This window comes from Erpetoichthys calabaricus, chromosome 1, assembly GCF_900747795.2.
Source record: "Erpetoichthys calabaricus chromosome 1, fErpCal1.3, whole genome shotgun sequence".
Classification (NCBI taxonomy): Eukaryota; Metazoa; Chordata; class Cladistia; order Polypteriformes; family Polypteridae; genus Erpetoichthys; species Erpetoichthys calabaricus.
Genome location: NC_041394.2, coordinates 96,515,780 through 96,541,680, shown reverse-complemented (window position 1 = coordinate 96,541,680; position 25,901 = coordinate 96,515,780). Strand labels below are relative to the sequence as shown.

Genomic DNA, 25,901 nt, shown 5'->3' with positions numbered 1-25,901 from the left:
GGTGAGAGTTAAATGTGAACTATAATGGCTCCTGCCTTATCTCCAACAGTACCAGGACAGGCTACAATATCTAAAAACTGGCTTTCATTTCCATTATTGCTATTGTTGAAACACAAACCATCCCTTCCTACGACATATGAGCTTTGCTTTATGCTAGCCTCAAAACATATGTGCAAGGGTATCCTATACGCACGCACACACACACACACACACACACACACACACACACACACACACACAATAGACTTTCATGTACTTGCAAATTTATCAAAATCATAAGGTACCCAGTTGGCACCCAGACATTTGAAACAAAGTTCACCGTCAAATCTTTTCATTTTACATGATTGATACATTATGACATTAAAAAATATAAACTCACACAGCCAAATACACAGAAAATGAAGAAAATTTTTTATTCTTGCTTTCAAAGATACATTTAACATATTACAGACAGATTTATAAAAAAGCAAGAAATGCTATTTTTTTCCCCCACATACAAAATGCCAATGCCCTCCCTCACCACCCTTCCCCTAAAACAAAGCACAAACACATTTACAGTATGTCATGCCGCTCCCTGACTCGGAAGAGGCCATTACAGCTTCTGCTTTAAAAAATAGTATTTTCTCCCTTTTTAAACCTAGTGTTTAAAAAAAAGAAGTTGTATTGCTGGGGTTTTATATTTCTTAATACAGAGATTATTACTAATCTCAGACATGACATTAAATGTGATCTCTATTTGAGAACCAAAATAAAAAATAAAAAAAAACTTAAAACAGTATAGAAATACTATACAACTCATATTCAAACATGGATCTTTGTTTAAATAATAAAAAAAAAAAAAAACCAAAAACAAACACACACACACACACGAGAACAGCCCCAGCCCCTTTTGATGAAGCCCCTGATCACAAATGTCCTTCCTATTACAACATATTTACAAAACTCTTTGCGCCATCTTGAAGGCTGAGATGGCAATTTCAAATGCAAAGGAACATCAAATTCCCATCCTGAGATATTGGTTTTGTTTCTGTAAAATTAATGAGAAGATGGATTAAAATGGAACTATACAAGTTAGCGAAATATATTGCATAATTTCACTAATGTAATTCTTGTTTATTTTTTCCCTAGACATTTGCATGGCCTCTTGGGCGTTTCCTGCACTTCAACCTCAAAACGATTAAGAAAGCAGTGCACAGCATGGAGTAGACAGAAGCACCTAAGGAACTTGCTAATAACCGCAGCCCTCCCTAAAACACAACCCCACCTTTGACACATTTTATTTCAGACTAACTGGTCAAGATGGCTAAATAGTTATCATCCTCAGTTTCAAATGGTACACTTCTTTAGTTTACATAAATATTAAATATTCAATGTACACATTCAAAATGCATTGTGGTACCTAAAAGACGGCTTTGTCCTTGTGTAGTTCATTTTGATTGTGTTTCAGCTTTGGGGGGGCTAGGATTTGCAATGCTGCTTTCCAAGGCGGAGAAAGTTCTTTACATAGCTCAGACGTGTTCAAATTACATTTCAATAAAGACCGCATTTTATGTATTTGAAGGTGATTTTGAAATTATTATGACCTTTAGAGTGCTCCAAATGCAGTGACAGTAACAGCATAGTTGATAAGGCTTTGTATCTTGAACAAAGGAGAATATGTAACCTAGTATACAAAAGAAAAAGAAAAGAAAAAGACTGATTGTCAATTTTTCATACAAGCTTTACCAAAGTGATACACGTTCATGTTTCATTTCTTTCAATATTAATCCAAAGGAAAACGCTTTTTTCTTTCATATTCAGCAATGTTTTATTTTGGGAGGGGATGGGAATCCAATTTGAAGAGCATCATTTTAATAATAAAAAGACAAGTAAAATGAACAGAAACTGATTTGAAAATTAGCAACTAAAACAGCTTTCCAGTATAGTGGAGCAGCATCATAAGAATATGTGAATCATGAATGTACGATCTTTTTGAGTGTGCTTGGCTTCTTTAGAACTTCAGCTGGTTTTCACCTACGTAAGTTTAGATTGCCATTCTTCAGTACTGGCAACAATGAAACCCAGGAATGGACACAACTGTTCGTGTCATGGCGTGTATTGGTGGGGAGACTTTGTCAGCTACCTATTGAAGACGTATCAGGACAGGAAGACTCGAGTATTTGGCATGCGGCTTGGTCAGCCAGACAGCGCCTTTACTGCTTTGTACTTAACATACACCGCAGATGCTGGGGGGGGGAAAGAAACAAAACTATAATCAAATGAGCAAGTGCATGTTTCAAGCAATTATAACTAAGATGCAAACAAAACAGAAAATCCTCAACGTAACATGGCTACAGTCAATTTTCATTGGGATAAAGTATAATGACCCACACTGGAATGTTGGAAGAATGATTCTTTTGAGTAAGCATACTGATGTTCAGCATATTTACATGTAGTATACGGCTTCTTAATTGTGCAGATTTCTGGGCATCAGAGGAGAAACAATATGGTCAGTCACAAGATTCAGGGCATATAAACAAATGGAGCATTTGCCTAAAATAAGGATATAACTTCTGCATAAACATGTTTTAGGTCATGAAGAGGAACCCCAAGACTATTACTAAAGGCACTCTTGTGTAAGAAGGAGATACAGAATACAGTTTATGACAAATTTGGTTACAAATTAAGAGAAATGTAGTAAAGGTTTTCAAATCAGCCATTCTGACTAATAGCTATGGGGATTCTAGAAAGCTAACAGGATTACTAAACGGGTCAAATGCAAAACAGCAAAGATTTCTATTAGCGGCAATGAACTCTCAATGGCAACCCAACAGTAAACCTGACTTGATTCGGTGGCATCACTTCTCACTATCGTACTTCAGAGGTGTGCCACGTGTTCATGTGCTTTGACAGAAGAAATAATGTTGAAAACCACACAGGTGATTAAAAAGTTATAAGTTGACAGTAATCAATTCTCGTTATCTTAATTCAAGATGACAATCTATAAAATTATTTACTTGTGTGTACAACCAAATATTTTAAAAACATGGGGAATCAACCCCCTTTCTATTCCTATTACAGAAGTCCACTAGTAAAGTGCATTCCAACATTTTTCTCTTCTCTTTAATCATGACCATTGATGTCGATGTCAGACAAATAAGACTACAACGCTTAAAATGGAAGTGAACAGTCGGGTTGGGGGGGTTTGGGGGGAGGGGTAGTAAACTTTAACTCCACCCTGGAAATGCCTGGCCAGAATGCACAAGAGTTTAGTCATCCACGTGTTCTCCATGTATAAAGACAGGCCAGGCTATTTCACACTTTACTGCCATTGCTCAGTCTTCAAGGACAATTGGCTCCAATGTACTGGTCGACAAAGTTGGCACTGCTAGAGGCCGCACAGGAATGGGCACCTTCACTCGGACAGGCAAATGGGGTTTGCGAGCAGCTCGTCTCATCTCTGCCTGGGTAAGAGCTTTTCGAAGAGCTCTGAAAAAGAAATGAACAAGAATGAATGCTAGAAATGAGCAATCAAGACTTTCACCAATACACAACAAGAACTTATGTACATCAGCTATAGGTGATGTAAAGGGTCTCCATTCTTTTTAGTTAACACACATTTTGATCCTGCCTGTGTTTGGATGCAGTGAAATGTAACCTAAACCTTGATCAGTTAAGTGCTTAAAATCTACTTTTACTGCTAACCACTTGAAACTGTTACTTCAAACAAAACAAATAGAATTAACACAGCTTTAGAAGGCCAATTCCAGCACAGATTGAGGAGACGTGTGAAACTAAACCCTTAAACTTACCAACTGCAAATAATTCAAAGCTGAAAATGCAGGTACTGATTCACATCTTAAGGTATTACATACTGCACACATCAGAAAAAGTGGCTGCCCACTTCATTTCATCCCCTCTAAGTGACCCCAAGGATCCAATGACCGATAGCTGGCTTCACAGAATGTTGCAATTTCGGTCATACAGCGAGAGCGATTCAAGTACTCAAGCTTTTACTTTTTTCGAGTGGTTTTAACTTCTCTAACTTTTTCACAACAAAGTTACTTTCTACCAAAGATGTATCCAACTGCAATGAAAACCAAAATTTGGTTGTGTTGCTGAACCCTAAGCTAGAACACCCCGATGACAAACTTCAACAGATTTTACAATCTGTTGCTATACAGCAAGGCTGTTTGGGAAATGTAAAATAATGCAACCACTGCTAGAAAAGTTGAAGTATTCAGCAGTGAACCCATGCCGTCATGGAAGGCTGCCATTTGTGTTAGCGATGTGTGGATGAATTTTCAGCACTCACCCTTCATTGTGTTCTGGAAACAATTTTTCCATTTACACAAAGGCAAAACGCTTAAAGCCGGAAGGATCAAGCAGGCAACCTTCATTGCAGCACGCCAAGTGGCAATGACATATTGCTTAACACCTCACAGCTCTCATCCAAGCCCCCCCTTTTTTCCAATGGAGCCAACAACCAATGAGTGTGCATATAATGTGGCAACGAGAAATAAGGAATGCAGTGGTTATGGACTTCGCAAACTGGAGAGAGGCTCCTCTGTCTGATGACAGAAAGGAATAAAGAAAAAGAGGGCGAGATTGTGGCAGAACATGCCGGCCCTGTAAACCCTTTTTATTGCACTGACTCCTTCAGGTAGCATGTAAATGGCCATCAGGAAAAGGGGTGAGCATGTAATTCTTTAAAGTGTAAAACTGAATAATCATCATGCAGTCACGCAATTGACATTCCCTGGGATTTCCATTTGTATAAACTCAATCACTCAGGTGGCAAGATCAGCTAATGCAGTAATCAAGAACGACACACTCTGATTAGATGTAATGTCACATCGGTTTTATATAACACTGCTAAGGTGCATAGATTGTTAATGCCTCATTTTCCATATAAATTAATTTTCCTGTTTACAGTGTGTTCTCTTAACGCTTTCTGAATACAATGGTGCACAGACAAAACTTCTTATTAAAAATCAATGAGTGCAATTTCAACTAGATTTTGCATTTCATTTCCCCAGTATTTCCACATTGTATTGTGGCATTTACTGTAGTACAGCTTACACTGGGGAAAAACAAAATACTACGAAGCAGCCTCAGCAACATTTCCTTGCAAAAAATCTTAGTTGTCTAAGCATTTGTATAAAAAAAATAAATAAATAAAAATTGGACTTGAGGCCTATCCTCAAACTCTTCCAGATTTATAGTAACTGCTGATACAAAATGAATACTCAACAAAAAGAAAACTATTCATGTTTGGGCTGCAGGATATCAGAGTGATCCCCAAATAGCCTTGATAGACGTCAAAAGTGGTGCTCTGTTCAGCAGGTTAAGACACACCACAAAAGCAGAAGTGGAGAATGTCCATGTAAAAATACTGCCTGGGTCACAACTGTCATCTTTTCATAGCTTTAAAAAAGTGAAAGGACATCATTGTTCTTCTATGAACTAATAATGAACCATAATTTTTGTGGCAAAATTATTTATGGAATATGCACAGAAAAATCGCATCTGAATGTTTGAATTATATTCATTATGGATATGTATCCATTCATGGAATCAGTCAATCCTTGGTATAAGTGTACCTTCAAAAATGTTCATTACATTCTTCACTGAGCATTTTTAATACGTTTTGGCAAGGACTGCGCCTGATGAAGTGATTAAAAAAAAAATACAGAATATATTTAAAAGTTTCCAAGTATGAAGTTCTCCAATTATAACAGTTTATTTTCATGGATCAACTGAGATATATGTATCCATAAAATAATAAGTCTTTAAGCACCACCTTCCTTATACTCCAGAGTTTTGAGATTATAGATTCATTCTGCAAAGCAAAGGTGAATATGATACTCATCTCGATTTTCAGAGGGATTTTGATAAGGTACCACTGAGAGAAACTAAAACAGGGAATTCAAGGCATGGTGTGTAAGTTGTTACAAAACTAGTTTAACACAGGAAGCAAAGGGTTATGGTAGGAGAAACTATTTCAGATGTCAGAAGTGGAATGTCTTAGGATCAAGTGCTGGGGCCTCTGGACAAGTTAAGCTTCAATTATATAACACCCTAGAAAGGCCTCACCTGCAATATTGTGTACAGCGTTTGTCTAGCTTTGCTACATGTTTTTTGTAATATGGAGACCAATTCCAGACATGAGTGACTAGGCCGATTCTAGGGAAGAGGTATGAGCTATGTGAGACCAAAAGAGCTGAACAGTTTTCAGTTTCAGCAGACAGAGAGAAAGAGGTGACATGATCACAGTTTTTACAATCAATGAAGGAAACTTGTTAAGGGTAGGTTTTGCACCAGCGTTAGAATGCTAACCTTCAGACCCTGATTTGATATTTTATGGATTAACAGGGTCGATGAGCTCATTGGGCTAAATGGCCTGTTCTCATCACAATAGTTCTAAAGTTCTGACTTAGACTTGTGGACACTGCTGTGTTGCTGGTAAGAGACAGAGAATAAACGAGGAAGCACTCTTGCACTCTCCGTCATGCGCACACACACACACACACAGGTGGTTTGAGGTGGGTCACATTCTCTTTTGTAGTATCCATAAGAACAGATATCAAATTTGTCACTTCACCTGCAACAGAAAATTAATTGATCAAAGTGTTTAACAGCTCAAGAGACTTTGTGCATAATTGTTAGCTAACAAAGAAAAATGAAATATAAATGAAGGACAACTGTATCTGTCCATGAGATGATCATCCTAACAGCCCTTCAAAATACAAGTTCAGGACTGCATCTCTTTGTCACCTACGCTTCCCATAACTGTCTGTGAGGAGCATATAAAGTGGCATGCAAACATTTAGGTACCCTAGCTTAAAATATCTTGTTTACTGTGAGTAGTTAAGTGAGGAAAAGATGAACTGATCACTAAAAAGCATAACGTTGACACATTTCTTAAATATTTTAAACATTTTGATTTCCATCATTCACAAGTACAAAGTACCAAAAAAAAAATTAAAAGGGCCTGATGCAATAGGCACCTGACATGGTCAGTACTTAGTAATTAAGATCGACCCATCATCTTTTAATTTCAACTTTTTATTTATTTATTTATTTTTTTTAAAACAGATGGTGTGAAATTAACTTCCAGAATTTGCTGGTATTTATTTGAATTCATTCTTCCCTCTAACAACGACATGTTTCCTGTACCGCTGGCTGCACCACAAGGCCAAAGCATGATCGATCTACCCCCGTGCTTAATAGTTGGAGAGGTGTTCTTTTCCTGGAACTCAGCATCATCCCCCCCCCCCCCCCCGAAACATACCGTTGCACATTGTGGCCAAAAAGTTCCATTTTGAATTCATCAGTCCACAGGCCTTGTTTCCAAAATGCATCATTCTTGTTTTTAGATGTTCATTTACAAACGTCAGGTGCTGAACTTTGAGGCCAGGATGCAGGAAAGGTTTACTTTTTCTGACTCTACCATGAAGGTCATATTTGTTCAGGTTTTGCAGCACAGTAGAACAGTGCTAAATTTTCCCTAAAGGTCTTTTGTAGTCAAATGGGTGTTTTCATTTGTCTTCCTAGCAAACCAACAAGCAGTTGTTTCAGAAAGTTTTCTTGGTCTTCCAGACCTCAAATTGACCTCCACCACTCCATTTAATTGAAATTTCTTAACATTACGAACTGAGGAAACAGCTATCTGAAAATGCTTTGCTATCTTCTTACAGCCTCCTCCTGATTTGTGAACATCAATTATTTTAGTTTTCAGAGTGCTAGGCAGCTGCTTAGAGGAGCCCATGGTTGCTGATTGTTGGGACAAGGTTTGAGGAGTACGAGAATTTATACAGTTTTGCAATTTGTATCATCTGGGGTTTCCTAACAATGACTGTGAACAAGCCAAAGCCCTGACAAGCTAATTAAGGTCTGAGACTTTGGTAAAAAGTTAAATGAGACCTCAAATTTTTGGTGCCCAAACCTTTGTATGGTGTTCCTTTTTACTCCCCATGCTATAATTGTACAAAAGAAAAAATACACTAATCTTGCATAAAAGAAATGTGTCATCTTTAAACTTTATGCCTTTTGGTGAGCACTTCATCTACTGCTTGCTTATCTATTCACAGTAACAGACATTTTAAGCAATGGGGCCCAAACTTTTGCATGCCACTGTACCTTTGACACCATCTCCGTAACATGTAAAGGCTCAAAAGGCACAGCTGAACATGTTTGCAAAACATCTGGCATCATTGGGTTGCTTCATGTTTTGCACCAAAATAATCCTTTGACAAAAAATTTGTTTTAAGAATTTTTGAAGTTTGGAATTTTATAGGAGACTGCAGACCTGTAGTGTATGCCTTTGGATTGCTGATACTTTGTATTGGCTCGCTTTTTTCATTTTCCGCACAGACTAATGTTTATGCTCAACTGCAACTTTATGAGTCAGACACTTGATTTATTAAACATAATGAATGTATCACACCACTTCTGCTGCATGGCAACATATTTTCTTTAAAAGAAAAAAAAAAAAATGGGTGGATCCTTTATGATTTCTGCCCCATGTCTGCAAATGTGTGTGTGGGTCTGTCATCCCTAAAAATTACCAAGGCACATATGAATAAGATAATCTAGGTTAAACATGATGGAATTGTTAACTTGGTGACTGTGTTTTTTTATCTATTTAAAAAAAAGATTCATTATGAAAATAATGGATTTGCATTTTAAAGTTATGGCAGTTTTAAAGGTGCTAGCAGAGAAACAATTTTTTTTAGTCTCTCTTTCTAACATATATTAACATGATTAGTTGTGTAGCCCAAAGACTTTGTAACTGAAGATTATGACTCCTTCTACCCAGATTTAAACTTAAAACAATTTTGAAAAGGTAGCGAAGGGTTAATGTTTTTTCAAAAAAAACATCTTTTAAATAAGTGCTCCTTTTAATTCTTTTTGCAATGCTTTATTTTTCACAGTATTTCCTTATATTATTTAAAAGCATCAGTTGGCTAAAACACTGAATTTGTCGTGTTGCTCTGAACTGTATTTGTGTATTTAACTTAATGTGCCTTTTAACGTTTTGTCCAGTGAAGAGTGCTACAGATAAACTATGGCCATTTGGAAACTGATCTGTCAGTGTAGTGGCTAGTGTTTATACTACAAATCTTTGGGGGCTCACGTTTGAGGATAGAAAAAGGGGATGAATGTTATTTAATTGCCTGTGTACAAATTACTAAATGTAGTTATAAAACACATGCAAATGATCAGATCTGGCTGTGTTTCTGGGTCAGGTTCATGAAGGTTCCTATATGGACTTAAGATTCAATGACAAATGCTGGCCAATTAAATGTTCAATTTTCCATACAAAAAAGAAAAAGTAACACACAGTTAGTAACATATTATGTTTTATAATATTTAACTCAGTAACATATTAGTTTTTGTAAGTAATGAGTAATGTAACTATGTTATCAAACACCACTGTTCATTTGGCTATGAACTATGTCGTGCATGCAGTGGTGCAGTGCTGGGATGGGCTAGGAAAGTGACAGTGCATGCTGGCTATAGAGAAGAGGACCACTAGCAAGAGCAATGGTGGAGAGTATGAGCAGCCAACACTAACTGAAGAAGGAGGAGAGAAGGGGGGGGGGGGCGTTGGTCAGTTTGAAGCAGGAGCGCACTAACATGGTTGACTGTCATTTCAACCAAAAGTTGGTGTGTAAGAGAGAGAAACAGAAGGATAAACTGTCTTCTGGATTAGAGAAAAGGCAGAAAGTGATGTTGTGAGAGAGCAGACTGAGCAAGAATCTGTTTCAGCCATTGTCTTATAATAGTCCTTTTAATTTGAATTAACAGCAACCAGCATAGCTTGCAAAAGGCATTCCCCATGGCCAGAAAAGTGACTAAGACTGTACATAGTTTAATAAACTATTCTTTAGAATCAGTTCTATCCTGCACCATCCTTGCTTTTTCCCATCATTTTGAACTTAATACAATATTTAACTGCATTTTCTGGCTCATGTATTTTCCTTGCCCTTAACCTCAAAGAAGATACTACAATACTTTGTTATACTTTACAATATTTTGAGTTCGAATGCAGTACCATTAATCAATTCAAGCATCAATTTTGTCAGTTTCACCTTTATTTAAAACATCCTTGCACTCTTTCATCTTAGCTCCAGTTGTTCAGTAAACATTTTTTTGTAATATTTATAAGCATTTCTGATTTTCTTCAGTTTCTGTTATTTGTTTACTACACCCCCCAAAAATATCTTTTTAATATGTGACTGTAGTTTGTAGTGATGGCCAAGAAAAATTAATGTCATGTTTTTATGCAGAATGAGAGAAAACACAGTCTGTTGCAGTGTGATGTCAGATCTGGAGGATCCCATACTGATCTGGTGTTAGTACGTATTTAAGGTATTTAACAAGACTAACTTTTGGGCTTAGAGCTGTTACCATGTGCCCCACTGCTGCAGTGGACAAAAACTAAGACTAAGTGCAGTTGCAGTGTGCTTTCTGGAGACAGAGAAGGGAGACAAAGCTGTGCACTAACTTACACTACCTTGTGAGCAAGTTTAAAAGACTTAGTTTGGTAGGTAGTGTTATGAAATATATTCGTCAAGCAGACTTGTTACAACATGAAAAAAGCACTAATATGCCATTAAAAATATCGAAATCATATTTTATGTTTACATTTGGACTGATGTATGGCGCGATACTGAATCAAATATATTCACCTAAATGAAATAGAAAAATACGATCAACATACTTTTAACCATTAATCTTCAGCACTGGAAACAAACAACTGGCATTGCAAATTTTACATGATTTCTTAATGAAGTACATGGGTCCACCTCAGAGTTTTGATCAATATATATGTATGTTAGATCAGAAAAGGGAGATTCCCTTTGAGGACAAAGCAGGAGATGCTGGTACACCGCAGCAAAAAATGGAATAAAGCCAGTACCCCGTACCAGTGCAAATCAGTCCACATCTAACCCTTTTTCTGTAAAAAGCCACAAAGTTTGTTTAAGAAATTGTTTGACCCATTGTTCGGAAAGTGCTCATTGAAAGATGCCGGCAGCTTCTTTCATGCTATGTTACTTTGGAGTGTCGTGGAGATATCTTGGCAAGTGTCCCCCGGTTCTGTGATCTTTCACAATATGTATAAAGCTCGTACTCTACTATGAAGACTATGCCAAGACTGGAAATTCTTCACGAATATTGTTGAGCGAGTGGAATAATGCTGCCTGAGGCGTAATTCATTTTTGCTGCAACTTTAACCTCCAGTCCCCTACATCAGAGATTTATCCTTAACTAGACATAAGATGACACTCCTAATTCACATAATACATATTGCTACACAGGGTCACAATACAGAGCATTCTCTGAACAATGAACAAAAAAAATAAACACTTTTGGAAAAAATATAAAATAGAAGATGACTGGCTTTAAATAAATAAAATGCAAAATAGGCATTAAAAACAATTCAAATGTTTAATGTGAAACGCGTCCCACACGTTTGTCTAAACACCTATGTTTGTTTCAAACTGTACTCCAAGCTAAAAGACGCGGTGCAAACTTATGAGACTTTAAACAGACATCTGTTGTGACTAACACCTTAAACAGATTCAAGAATTTAAAAATTTTACAAAATAGTATAATCAGAATATACACAATGCAACATGCATGTGCACTGACCTATCATGCATTGGAGATGAGGAGGTCAAAAATTATAAGCTACAACATCTTGCTATTATAATAAAAAAATCTTGGAACGAGATGAGACCTTTTGGAATGAAGTCCCGCGAGACAGAGACTTTTACCATGAGATTCTTTCAAGTCACACCATACTTACAACTATTTTCAAACAAGACCACGGTCATCAGGTGCATTCCAGCACTTAACCTGGACAGACACCAATCCATTAAAGGACTTACTTATGAACACACACATACACTTACGAAGATCCAGTTTAGAATCACCCATTCATCTAAATATGGCAGCGAGAATCGAAGTCAAACAAATTAACGCTAAAATTGTCGATCGGTTATATGGCAAATTGATTAAGTGCGCACCAATAGACTATGCTGGAGCAGTTGGTGGTGATCATGCGGAAGGTGAAAACATCAACTTACAATATTCCATAGAATATTTACAAGCGTTAACAGCGTCCGGTCTTCCACCAGCCAAATTACTGTTGAAAGAAGGATGTATCGTAATGTTATTGCGTAATTTATGTATGAGTGATGGACTATGCAATGGAACAAGATTAGTTGTATTAAAAATTGGTCGCATGTAAAATTTTAACAGACGACAAGAAAGGTAATGTAGTACATATTCCGCGAATAAGACACCAAAGGAGATCTTGATATGCCATTCGTATTAAAATGTTTACAGTTTCCCGTAAGAATAGCTTTTGCTATGGTAATTAACCAATTACAGGGACAAACATTTCAAAAAGTAAGTTTATTTTTTAGAAAGAAATAAACGATATTCACTTTCGGGCAGTTATATGTTGTGTTGTCACAATGTTAATCCAAACATGGAATCAAAATTCAATGAGATCTTGAAAAAAAGTTAATTCCAAATATTGTTTTAACTGATGTTTTAAAGTAAAAGTGAAAATAATCCATATGTAACAACTCCCATGAAAATAACAATCTCTTTAAATTGTGTATCTGGTTAACCAAACCCAGGGGTGGGTGAGCTAAGTGAGCAGTGGCCGGAGTCCCCTAGTGTAGATAAAAATCCAGCAATAATAATCAATATAATTACCCTCAAAATAGTGTAGAAGACACAGAATTGGCAAAGTCAAATTCAACAGGACTGCATATGTAGACTTCATATGCACTGCTAAAGACGGATTTAATTCTAAGTATAAGCATCACTCCAATATACTAACAGTAAAACTCTGCAAACCCTGTACTCTGTTTTTTCAGTACCACCATTGCTTTGATGATTGTACTCTTTACATTTGCTTCTGGTCCTGCCATGCTAAAAAAAAAAAAAAAAAAAGTTCTCCATAGCCAGAAAAACTGACATTGTGCATTCATTGGATAATAACATTGTGTTATTTGTTAATACAAGTAATAATCAGATTTCAATTTCATTGAATATTAGGCTAGACAGTTTAGTTGAAGGGTTTAAATATAATTTACATGGTTACAGTTTATGGGTCTGCAAATAAAAAAAAAAAATTAATGGTCCTATAAGCATTTACTGTAAGCCACCTTGCATATTGGAAGGTTAAATAACGAAGTGCTCAATGATATTAGTTATGTGTATTACTACATCAGTTTAATATAATTTGTTTTTACTTGCACAAATTCAGTACTTTTTACAGAAATGTGAATTACAAAAAAAGTTGTGTTTTATGAAATGTTATACTTCAAATGTGCAATTTTCTGAGAAAAACATTTGGCAGTTATTACTCCATTGAAAGCATATTTAAGCACTGGCCATCGCCTGCTGGTCAATTTACACACAGGCTGTAAAGAATTTGAAGTCAGTATGTAGCTGTTTTCATGTTTAAGGTTGAATCTCTCTGAAGATTAATTAAAAAAAAAAAAAAAAAAAAAAAACAAAAAAAACAATTTAGCATATTCAGGACAGATATCAGGAAAATCAGTGACAATACCATGGGCTGTGCCTTTGAAATGCACATGCGCCATTTTGATTCTCGGGCACCCTTATTGTGCCGAGGTGCAGTGAAGTACATTATGCCAGATTTGAAACTTTTAAAATTAAGATATTTATTTTGTGATGTAAAAAAAAAAAAAAAAAAAGTTAAATGAAAATGCATCCCTGACTAAAGTGTCTAAGTTGATGGCCTTCTCACTTCACCCCATGTGCCAGCACTGCTGTCTAGTCTCTGATAAGGTACATAAGGTAATTTTTACATGCGACCACTTTTCTGACTGTTGGATTAATTTATCTATAATAAAAGCAGGGTGCATAATAAATGACAATTCTTCCGCTAAGTAATTAACAAATTTAGGTATTTCATATGCTTAAAATTAACAACATTAAAATAATAAATTGAGCTTTGGCCTGCGGAAAGCCAAACAAAATTTTTGGGGGCTATTTGGAACCTAAACATCTAGGCTTAACCTCACGAATATATATGGCACACACATCACCTGCATTATGGACTACAGTCACTGTCAAGGAAACAACACTGACAAAAAGAATGCTTTGATTTAAAATCATTTCTATGTCTCCTGACATTGTGAAAGTTCTCTTGCAGCAGACTTTGTAATGAAATGCAAAGAAATTGCTAACAATAAATTGCAAAACATAGAGGTGACATATTAACAACAGCCAACTGGCTTAAGAGACTCTGGTATTACCTGGGGTCATTTTCCAAATGTCTTACTTGTATCTGGACTGCTAAAAAAAAAAGTTTTCTCCATTCCATCTCTTGAATAGATTAAAAAAGGGCATTTTAATTGCTGAAAACACTGAGCAACACAAAAAGGTTGCCTCTGCATGAAAGTGCCTTACCAACAAAAGGTAGTGGTTGTAGGACATCTTTGAGAAGCTCAGAATGTCCAACTTATGTGAAATTTGAATCTTTTTGGTAAAAAATGTTCTGCAAGCCTAATAGTGAAACAGGCATAATAGAGGAACCCTATCTCTGATATGGCCAAGGGACAAATATTACATTTAATTGGAAATATCTTGATACACAAGGCTGACCTAAAATCAAGAAAGCCAAAGTAAAACTGGTGATCATTAACAAAAGGCTAATAACAGATTGTACAGATTTCTCTGCAGTGATACACTAGACTAACATGACTTGTTACTGGAATCAGCAGATTCCATATTTTTTAATAAGAATTGAAGTGTATTGATACAGCAAACACACCTATAATGAGGTCAGCTGAGCCTTTCAGAAGGTGCTAATCTTTTTGCTAAATGCAGTATCAGGGTAAAGCCTAAAAGGAGGACCATCCAAACTATTTTGACTAATTTATTTTAATAGAAGAGTGGTATTTGCTTGCTGTCTACCAGAAGAGTCTCTACAAGAACTTGCAAAAGTGAATAATCTTACACCAAACACCTCACACCTTTTATAATTTTGTTAAACTGTCCATCAGCTATCCAAAGGTAATTACATGTAAATGCACTCACACAGTAGTCTTAAAATTCATCTTACAAAAATCTTCAGAGAGAACAATACTACACCCAATGTATTTTGTACAGCTGAACTAAAAGGAACAATACATAAATAGAATAAAAGTCTCAAAAAATCTTTTGTGAAAATATACTAAACTGATGTCATCAGCAAAAAACAAAAAAGTTGATTTGTTAGAAAGAAGACAGACCTAGCACCTGTCTAAAGCTGGCTAGGAAAGATACTCAGATATTTACCTGGTATCTTTTGTTGCAACGAAGACCACGGGGTTGGGTGCGTCACTTGGGTTCACCTTTTGCCTTTTAATTACAGATTGTGATGTAGTCCTCATTCCAGAAGTGAACAGCCTGCCATTGGCTGAATATTGGAGCCCACCTCCCACCTGAAACCAACCAAAATATAGCCATAATGACTCATTTGTTATTTCTAATCTGCTTTTATGTTTATGTATCCTACATACATGCAGAGCTTAATGAATATTCAAAGCAAAAGACCTACATTATAGAGGATATAAGTGTGTAGGAAGCAGCTGCACAAAATCAGTTCTGAATGGTTATATGAGGTCTCTCACAGACCAACTAAACAAGTGCTTAAAAGTATGCAAAGAAAGAATGAATATACAATCAAGCCTAGAAAATTTGGCAAAAATTGATCAGATACCTAAAATTTATTGTGAGAAAACTCTATAATGACAAAATTAAATTTACTTTCACAAATACCCCCCCCCCCCCAATATAATACACCATACAGAACCTCTGACCAAATGTGGATTTTTAGGGTAGCTTTTTTCTTGAAGATTCATTATTGGAAAATTAGTATTAAAAATTACAATTTAAGTAATTATATTCACAAAATATCACTTTCAATACAAATTGTAATATTTAATCCTTACATAAGTATAATGAGGATATCCAAGAGTGATTAATAAGCAAATATGTTGCTTAGCTTACTTATCCAAAAATACCTATAAACTAAATCAAATGCTGAAGAATTAAAATTTCAAAAGTAAAATCCTTTAAATATAATTGTACAGTCCAAATCAGAAACAATGCAAACAGAAAGAAGGGATTGCCACATGAATGATTTAAGCAGACAATTAAATCATATACTTTTCTATATACAGCATTAATAGCCTTCGTGAAGCATTAAGGTTTTAAATCCTACTTAGGGATGCCATCAATGCATATTGATCTCAGCTACAATTTCTTTTGATAGTGAATTATTTAAAAAAAAAAAAAATCAGGCTTTTATAAAAAGACCTCTTAAACGAAAAAAACTATTTGGCCTTAAAAATGCAAATAAGCGGAGAGAAAATTTTGCCATCAATATTAAATATTACTGCAAACAGAAGCAAGTAAATCAACTTTCTTTCATTTTCTTGACAATGATTAAGTGTTAACACTTTTTTGTGTGTAATTTATTCCACCTTTTGTAACTTTTTTTGCATTTATTATTTCTTTCAAGTTTTTAATCTAATACCACTGAAAAACAAGAAAAAGATGCTAGAGGAAGTGAAGGAAATAAACTTAAATCAAAGGAAAAGCAAAGGCAACATCAACAATGTATTGCCACACACCTTGTGTCATTTTCCAAACAAAAAGTTAATTATACTGAAAAAAAAAAAAAAAAATCTTGAATTTAACAATCTAGTGTTTATTTGAAAGAACTTTTTGTTGTACTTGCAAATGCTAGTTTTGCCAAATACACATTTTTAATAAACTCTTCTATTTCTCTAAAAGAACAACTCTGAATTAACCCAATTCACTTATTTGAATTATGAATACTGTATGTTCAAGGGTTCTAACCCACTTGATAAAAGCCCAAAAACATCAGAGATCAAAGAGCTGACTATGTACATCACTGGCACACAATCCAGGAACAAGCCTGTCTAAGCACCCCTCAGTACTAACCATTTCAAGTGATCAATTATTTATTGAATATTTCTAATAGAAACGTGAACAGAATTGTACAGAATATAAGTAACTGAAGCCATAATTTCAGAATGTGCACCCCATCATACAACCTTAACAGGAGTCAAGGAATGGAAGAAAGGGGGAAAAAGGATATGCTAGGAGAAAGGTAGCTATGACCTAAGAGGATCTACCAGGAAAGGAAAAGCCTCAGTAGGCACATTTTAACTATTTTAAGGCATGTTCTAAATGGAATTAGCACTGCAAGTGAGCAATTACTCAACTGCCTTAGTATAACAGTTACCAAAACCTACAGAGGCAAAATGCACTGAAAGGTTTTAACCCTGCTTAAAGAAAAATTGTGAAAGTAATATTTGTACATATTTTAAAATATATTAAAGCAAGTTTTTATTTCTCAGTGACATTTCAAGATTGAGATTTCTATCTGACCCCACAAATTTTAACACAATAACATTACTTCCTGAGAGATTTAGCATTACTTTTATATCACATATAAAGCCATAAAAGTAAGAAATAATGTATTAAAAAGAAAATTACAATATGAAATCAATTTAAGGAAAATTGAACTTAGCTTCATCTAACATTGCTTTCAACGCAGACACATCATATTGCTATAACAGGACTACATTAAAGCAATTACAATATACATACCTACATAGACAATTTATAAAATTATTATAATACACAGTAATCTATAATGTTTAAGTGCTAAAATTGACAGTGGCATCATTCTATCACAAATTAAACACCAGTATCTCATTCAAACAAAGCTTTTAAACAGATCATAAATTTCTATAACAGGACCATTGATACATCTAAAATCTATGTTCAGTTTATTCCTCCAGTCTACCCACTCCACACTTGGTCTGAGGTCATGGTACTGAAACTCAACTATTTTATATATAAAAACAAAAACACACTGATGACCTCGTGTCTTTAAAATCTTTTGATAACATAACATTTTTAAATGCGTTTAACCCAGTTCAGGGGTGGTGGGGAGACCGAAGCCTTTTCCAGCTGAGCAAATGCAGCAAAGCAGGAAACTGCACTGGACAATGTGCCAGTCCATTGCAGGCTCCCATGCTGCATACTCATAAGCAGATGCAAAAAAATGGGAAAATTCCCTACGATTGAGCAAAAAAGTCATATAAAAGATTACAATGCATTCTAAATGTTTTATATATATCATACAATAAATACATGCAGTAATAAATAAAAGATGGGGATACTGTACGGGGTGTTTTCCCTATCAGAGACAAATTCCAGGAACTGTTTTATGATCATCGCAGACTTTTAATATTTCAACTTGAAAGTTTATAACACATAAAAATCACACATCAGAGACAAGTAGTACAAGTAGAATTTGGAATACAACTAGGTTTCCATGAAAGACTATAAAGTATTCTGATATAGCTATAAAATATCGTACAAAGCCTTCTGCAAGGAAAAAAAGTATTTATTACAGAGCCTTTCTGCAATTTGTTAAAACGGAATTTATAAGTATTATATTTCCATAAATATTTTGCATAAAATTTGTTAAAACGGAACTTATAAGTATTATATTTCCATAAATATTTTGCATAACTCATAGGATATTTATTACCTCAGCAGCAAGATGTCTATACTTTACCGGTTTCCATTCATCAAAAAAAAAAAAAAAAAAAAAAAAAGCTGTATGAGCCATTTAAACACCCCACAAAAGAAACTAATACTTAGTTAGATGAAAATGGGAGCTTAAGACTTACATTTTCAAATGGCCGTTTCCCTAAAAGATTGGCAGAGCCCCGACTCTGGTTTAGCTGGTTACGGTTAATTGGCGTTGGAGTTCCCCTAGGTGCTTTCAGCTTCAGAGGTGCCTGTACAGCTTAAAAGAGAAATAACATTCACAACTGCATTAACATTTAACCTAAAAAATGTGGATGTTAAATTTCATTTAAGCATTTCTGAACAGTCACTGCATCACTTTAATCTAAGTTGAAGGTTGACATAAATCAAGAGTACTTTGGCAGCCATCAGGAGTAGGTAATAATTTCAGTTTCTGACTTTAGATTTAGGATTCTGGATAAGCTTACAATTAAAGATATTTCTGACATGACATTTTGTAAACTTGATCATTAGTCATGAATTTTAACTTCAAACGAGTCCATTTTTGTGGCATGCTGAAAGACTAGAATAGCACTTGGGGCACCGTAGTGGCGTCTGTATGTTCTCACTGTGTTTGTGTGTGCTTTTCTACAGGTATATCCAACAAAATATGTGCATATTTAGTTACGTGATCACACTACACAGGAACAAGTGGCAAAAATCAGGGTTGTCGTCTGAATTGCAACTCTTCACAAGATAGGCTCTAACGCTCTTAAACTCAAACATAGTTATTAAGAAGACAACAAACTGATGGATAATTGTTTTATGCTCCTTGATATTATCTATTTTAAGTATTACTAAAAAGGAAAGGTTTAGTGAAAGAAAAAAGTTCTGTATTAAGAGTTGTAGAACTGCCACAACTCTTACTGGAGCAATGTTTAGTGCTAAACTGACTGATATGTACAAACTGAATAGAAAAAAATTGAAAAATACTAATGATTCCCATGAAGACAAACTTCTCACCACACAGTACAGCCTTCCATATATACCTGCAATTTTTCTAAATTTAGAGGCAGAGTTCAGAACCAGGAAAACAAAGTATAACACTAATACAGATTTACAATTTCACTTAAGAATTAACCCCAAATTAAGAGATACCGCACTCTACACTGCAGCATTAGCCGTCCTTTTGGCATCAACAGATTATTCCTTACCTAACTCTGTTACAATGGTGCATAGAGTTGGTCTTGCAGTAGGCTGGATTTTAAGTGGTGTTTTTGATGCTTTTGGAAGCCTTATCACACCTATGGTAAAATTAGGAAACAGAGAAAAAAAACGGTCTATAAATTTTAAATAAGCATAATAATTTAAATACACAACATTAAGATAAACCAACTGTTCTTCATTTACTAACACAACTACATACATTCAGCCTTGATTGTATTTGCGTTGATAGGTGCGTAGGGCCTTCGTGCTGCACGCCGTGGCTGTAGTATATCTCTACAAACTCTTCTAGCAATACGAGTAAGTTTTGTGGTTTGTAAGATGAACGTTTGTCTATTTTTGGCCAGTAGCTTTGCGCGTCCCGCACTACTGGCAAAGGGAGAAAGCCCCTGGACTTCTTGCCTTGTCAAGTGACCTCGCAGAGGAGCTTCCTACAAGAGATGTATAAGAAAAGTTCAAGATGAACAATTACTTTTGAAATACATATTTACAAACTTAGGCTTAGTTATTTGCCCCATATTCCAAAAACATTAAATCAAGTGGAGTACATACATTGCCTGTTCGAGTTGCACCTTCAAGTTGTGTAGGTGTCTTGAGGCCACCATACTTCTTCCAATAGATCCAGCAGGAAGCACAAAGTCTACACTGCATATTGGGAGGTCCCCAAGCATACCATTGAGCTGACTGTGATGCTAAAAAAATTTTAGAGAACAAGAAAACCAAGTATGTACTTTTTGTGACCTACGTCAATTCAATACATTTGGGCAAAACAAACTAGGAAAATGTAATAAAATTAAACACTGAAGATCTAATTGGAGAATGTACTTACTATGACAGCTCTCACAGTTGAGCCCTTTCTGAAAACCAGCTGCACCATTTACTCCAGGCTTAGATCCCATTGACACAATCTGATTTGGGTTTGGTTTTGTGCTAGAATTAACAAAAAGACAAACAAAAAAAAATCAATGACAACTGAAAAGGCTGAAATTTTACCCTGTTCAGAAGAAGTAATTTATGCGTGTTTTTCATTAAATACTTCTAGGTAAGAATTAGCAGCTGAAAAAGTTCAGACACTACAGCATTGTGACAAGACAATTTATGCAAATCAACCCTTAAGAAACCAGTATTTCAGTTTTATGAGAAATTAAAGTAAAGCAAGATTAAAGTGGATTTTATTGCAGGTGCAATCTTAATAGCAGACTTTGTCAAACAAATGCAACACCCCAGACCAAGATAATTATTTACTTCTATCTTGCCTTTTTACAGGGTGAACAATGGTGTAAAGGTTAGTGCAGCTACATTGTGGCTTCAAAAGCTTTAATTCAAATACTGGCCACAGCACCATCAAAGTGAAATTTGTATATTATCACCATTGTTGTGCGAGTTCTCTCCGAGCGCTCCATTTTTTCCTTCATTCTAAAGTCATGTGGATTGGATTGAATTGCAACTCTAAAGTTAACTATGAGAGTATACAGGGGTGACAGTGCCCCAAAATTACATCAGTCCAGGGTTATCCAAAACTGTGCATACAGTGCTGTATTAAGAAAAGCAGGTTCTGAAAGAATGTGTATTATATTTCTCAACACACTGAGCATATGTGAACGACGTAGAAACATATCACAAGTTTAGTACTTTGGACACAAGTCTGTTATCTCGTTTTTTGTTATAGTGAGTATATTTAGGTACAGAGAAGACTTATAACTTCAAGATTATTACAGCATTAATGTTTTCATTAATTCAACCAAAACCGAAATTCTCAAAAACCAAACATAACTTGCATTTCTACAATATATCTACCATTCATTACAAAAGGTCGAGAATGAAGGTTAATACTCACTATGTTGGAATGTAGACCTGCTTCAGTTTGCTGTCTGCTTCAGCTGCTTTTAGTCGTTTCTGAAAGAAATTATTTTTATTCACCTTTTAGTGCAATAGTTATTTTCACACTCTGTTGTATGTATACCTGTATCAGTACTATTAAATTATTAATTCTGACAGAGACAAATCAATGCATACATCTTTGTAATGCTATGAGGCTTCTCTTCAAAACATTGTTAGGAATATATCTATTATACAAAGGTTAGTAAAATTTTACAGCTATAAAAGTTAAGAGTGGCTGAGGCAGTCATACCCGAAGGTTCCATACAGAAAACTGAAAACATGTATATGTCAATTTATTAAATAATGCAGCACGTACATCAAATATAATACAAGTACTGTAGTAAACTAGATTTTAATTTAAGTAATTCACTAAACCAATCATGCTTTTTGTCGTTACAATGAGGGATTTTACATTATTAATCTTTCATTATGTCAAACTCTCCAAACATTAGAAGATACATAATTCTGGGATTTTTTTCAACTATTGCCATAGTGAAAAATGAAGATTGCAGTTATTTTAAGAACAAATTGAACCACCACAATACATTTGTTAAAACAGAAAAATCCAAACTTGTCAAAAAAGCACATTTGTTTCGAAAATGAACTGGTAAAACCTCATCTAAGGTCTCCCCTACAGATGGATATCTCACAAACACCTTAACTTGTATAGATAAAAAACTAAAATTGTATGTTTAGTTTTTCAGAAGTTGTCTTAGTGACGATAAATTAAACAACATATAAATATTGTCTTAGAGCAATAACAAACCTGCTGAATGTAGCGGTCAGTAGTCTTCCACATGTAGTAAAACTGTACAATGCTGGCCAAAGACTTCCAAGGAAGCTACGGAAGAGTAGTTAGTGCAGGTATTAGACATTTGACCAGATACATTTTAATTTATCCAAGTGAAAAGCAAGAGGAACTTTTGGTTATAATAGCAAATATTCCTTTTCAAATGCCAACTGTGGATCAGCTCCAATGTGGGAAGCCAAAGATGCAAGATGGCACATAGAAGTAGCAGGTGGAATTCCTAATTCAAAGTGCTTCAGATCTAGGTATATTAGCTACAGTTCATTCTGTGTAGCATTTTTATGCTCGAGCTGTGGTTATTTGGTTTTCTTGCGTCATATCTGTGTCATCTCCCTCATTTCAAAGATTTATTTGTCAGGCTGAAAAAATAACAGCAATGCATCACAGCCGAGTGAATCTGCTTTTATCTAAGATGCCATCTACATCGAGCCACCCACAGTGAAATGCTCGTTATGAATGGATAGCTAAAGTTGTCTATGATTAGTCACTTTTGATTAATATTTTACATTTTCATTTACATAACATTTGACCATTCAGGATGTAAAAAGCATTTAAGGATAATAATGTTTTACTTGTCATAAAACTGAAATACCTTGTAAATTAAAAACACTGTAAGTTTAACCTTCAAAAGTCTTCAGAAGTGACTTGTGCATTATCAACATAAATTACATTCTAACAAGAGGAAGTTTTTTTTTTTTTTTTTTTTTTTAAAAGTGTTAAAGAAAACTATTCTGTTCCTTCAACTAATCAGGTGAGAAGCATGGAAAGAAGCAAGGTATAAAAGGTCACAAAGTGCTGGAGACCACCTCAGTGTCATCAACTGATAGACACAAACCAAAGCCAGGCCAATTTGGGAAGAATGATTTTGTTCAAATACTCCTGAATCTTCATAATATTCTTGTATTTGGTAGAAAACATCTATTATATATTTATAAAACCTACAAATTACAGATAAACTTACAAAGTCTTGTCTGATATCATTGAAATCCTTGCCATACTTTTCTAGAGCCTCTTCAAATAACATGGCCTCTGAGGCAGACCATTCTTCCATTTCATCTCGACACAGAACAGGTCCACCTTGCGGTACTAAGGTTGTCATTGCTTTTGCTAGATCATAGCCATTTTTCTGAAGGGTATCCATTGCATGGAACTTTAAAATAAATAGATAAATAAATAAATAAATAAATAAATAAGTACAACAAACCGACAATAACTGCATACAGCACTATCTGTACTGAATCAGATTAATCTGAAAACAACTTACAGTTTGGTAATGTAAAAAATGTATACACAAGTAAAACAGTTGTTGCATTATCAGCCCTGCATGCTTCTCTATAGATCTTTAATAGTCTTTAACTTAACTTGACCCACAGTGCTAGGTGGGATAATTCTGCTTCTATATGGCTAAGCATTTTCTAATTATAAGGTGAAATGCAATCTGGGTTTAAAATGATTTATGCACAATATTCTAGTAATTTGAAGGGATAAAATTAGTTACCAATGTGATATCACGGGAGGCAGCGGCAGCACTCATATGTAGGCTGGGTTGTCGAATGGAACTGCTGCAATCAAGAGCACGAGCAAAAGTACCAACTGCTCTGTAAAGGAAAGAAATTAGTAAATCATTCAGACTTTTCCATTATGTTTTGGTTGAACAAATCAATACAAGTTATTGAAGAGAGAGGAAGTATCATTAAATAGCAAATAATTTAACATCCGTTAACCCCAAGTAAAAAATGCAAATCCACAAAAAATTAAAAAAAAAAACTTTCAAAGGGTCCAGCTGTGTAATGTGTATAAACAGAAACTTCCATTTGTCTTTAGCCCCCACCCAAAAAAAAAAACAAAACTCGCACAACACTTCTATTTACAGCTTCCTCATTACTCAATCTTTCAAATCCTGGTGCCTGTTTTTTTTTTACATTTTCCATTCCTCTCTATTTAAGCATTATAACACACAATATAAAAACTTTACACGTCGGATACCTTTCAAGAATTACTACTGGCTACTTATATCACTGACCAAATGTTATTGTTCCTTTATATCATATTTCTGCACATGCAAATATTGTTTTTGACCCTCAACTTGTAATTTTCCTCTTTCCATTTCAGGAGGTCCTGTCTGTAACAAATACTTTCAATAAATTATTGTGTTTGCTGAAAGTCATTAAAACATTTTTGGATTGCTAAACAGTTATGTTCATTCCATCAATTAAACTGTATATTGTACAGTACATAAATACATTAAATAAATGGAAATTAATTTTATTTTCTGTTTATACTATTTAAGTTTAATTATTTAGTTTTGTTCTTTTACATTAATATTATGTACAGTTCTATGTAAGTGCACCCATTTCAATGCAACAGAAGCCTTGAATAAAAATGTTTTTAAGTGAAAATGTTTTAAGGCATTGTATGATTTGTTAAAAACTTTTGATTAATTATTTACGAATGTCATTCTTCATTTACATTCACCTTGCAACCACAAGAAATTGGTCTATCTGCCGGTCTGAGAGAGGGTTGTCTGGATCCCATACTTTTGTTTCCAGTTTCTGCTGATTCCGTTCATCCAGTTTTACTGGTGAGGAAAAAAAGAAACACATTAAGGCTTTCAAGTACACAATTTCCCAATTAAAAACCTCTAAATAAAACATTTATCACTGAGCATACCTCGGACTTTAAATATGGAACAGAACAGCAGCTTTATCTTTAAAGGGATGGAGGCATTCCCCAAACAAACAAGCATAGTAACACACTTTTGATATTAGAATTGGACAAAGTACCTTTAAGGTGTAAGAAATGGTATAAGTGGTTTATACATCTAAACCTGATCATAGCCTTTTCCGCTATAAAATCAGATGCTCTTGAGGAAAATTTTAAGCCCTTCCGAAGACAGATATCTTCAGTCAACTGATTGGAAGTTTCTTGTCAGTTCACCTTCCATTTGGAGTCAAAGCTTGATCACAATAGTGGGAGAGTTTGCACTTTTATCTTTCAAAATTTCTTAACAATGTCACTTTAGTCATCAGGCTAGAATGTCGAGAAATTGTTTTTGTTCTCTGCCAAGCATGCACCAATAGTCAGCAACCCCTTTTTGTCCTAAGATCTCTTCTTTGCACCACTGTAGCTGGCAAAATAAGAAACTGAATCTTTTTCTTTGGGTGAAGGTTAAATCAATAGTTGATTTTTACTTTGCTTTTGAAGTAAGCAGTTGTACCAGTTATATTACAGTCGACCCTTGATATACGACTGGCCTGACATGCGAACAACTTGCTTTACGACTAAAATGTTTGTTTTGAATTACGACCAACATCTTGCGTTACGACCTGAATGCGGTCACGTGTATCCGCTTGTGCGATTGTAAACAAACAGCCGAGAGCATCTGTAAGCGTCA

The 25,901-nt window shown here is 35.1% G+C and overlaps 1 protein-coding gene across 2 annotated transcripts in view; it reads right to left on the bottom strand.

Moving 5' to 3' along the window:
• Positions 1-818: 818 nt before the first annotated feature.
• Positions 819-25,901, bottom strand: part of mta2 (metastasis associated 1 family, member 2) — a 65,063-nt gene continuing 39,980 nt past the window's right edge. Inside the window, exons 7-18 of one of the 2 annotated variants that reach the window (XM_028803825.2) lie at positions 24,983-25,085; positions 24,006-24,105; positions 23,469-23,657; positions 22,466-22,540; positions 21,656-21,714; positions 20,648-20,748; positions 20,371-20,510; positions 20,021-20,249; positions 19,809-19,898; positions 18,756-18,874; positions 15,316-15,461; positions 819-3,468 (exon numbers count right to left, since the gene is read on the bottom strand). In XM_028803825.2, coding sequence (XP_028659658.1) covers positions 3,315-3,468; positions 15,316-15,461; positions 18,756-18,874; positions 19,809-19,898; positions 20,021-20,249; positions 20,371-20,510; positions 20,648-20,748; positions 21,656-21,714; positions 22,466-22,540; positions 23,469-23,657; positions 24,006-24,105; positions 24,983-25,085 — 1,505 coding nt within the window. In that variant the 3' untranslated portion in view covers positions 819-3,314. The remainder of the gene's footprint in view (positions 3,469-15,315; positions 15,462-18,755; positions 18,875-19,808; positions 19,899-20,020; positions 20,250-20,370; positions 20,511-20,647; positions 20,749-21,655; positions 21,715-22,465; positions 22,541-23,468; positions 23,658-24,005; positions 24,106-24,982; positions 25,086-25,901) is intronic. The other variant, XM_028803833.2, reaches the window with a different exon arrangement.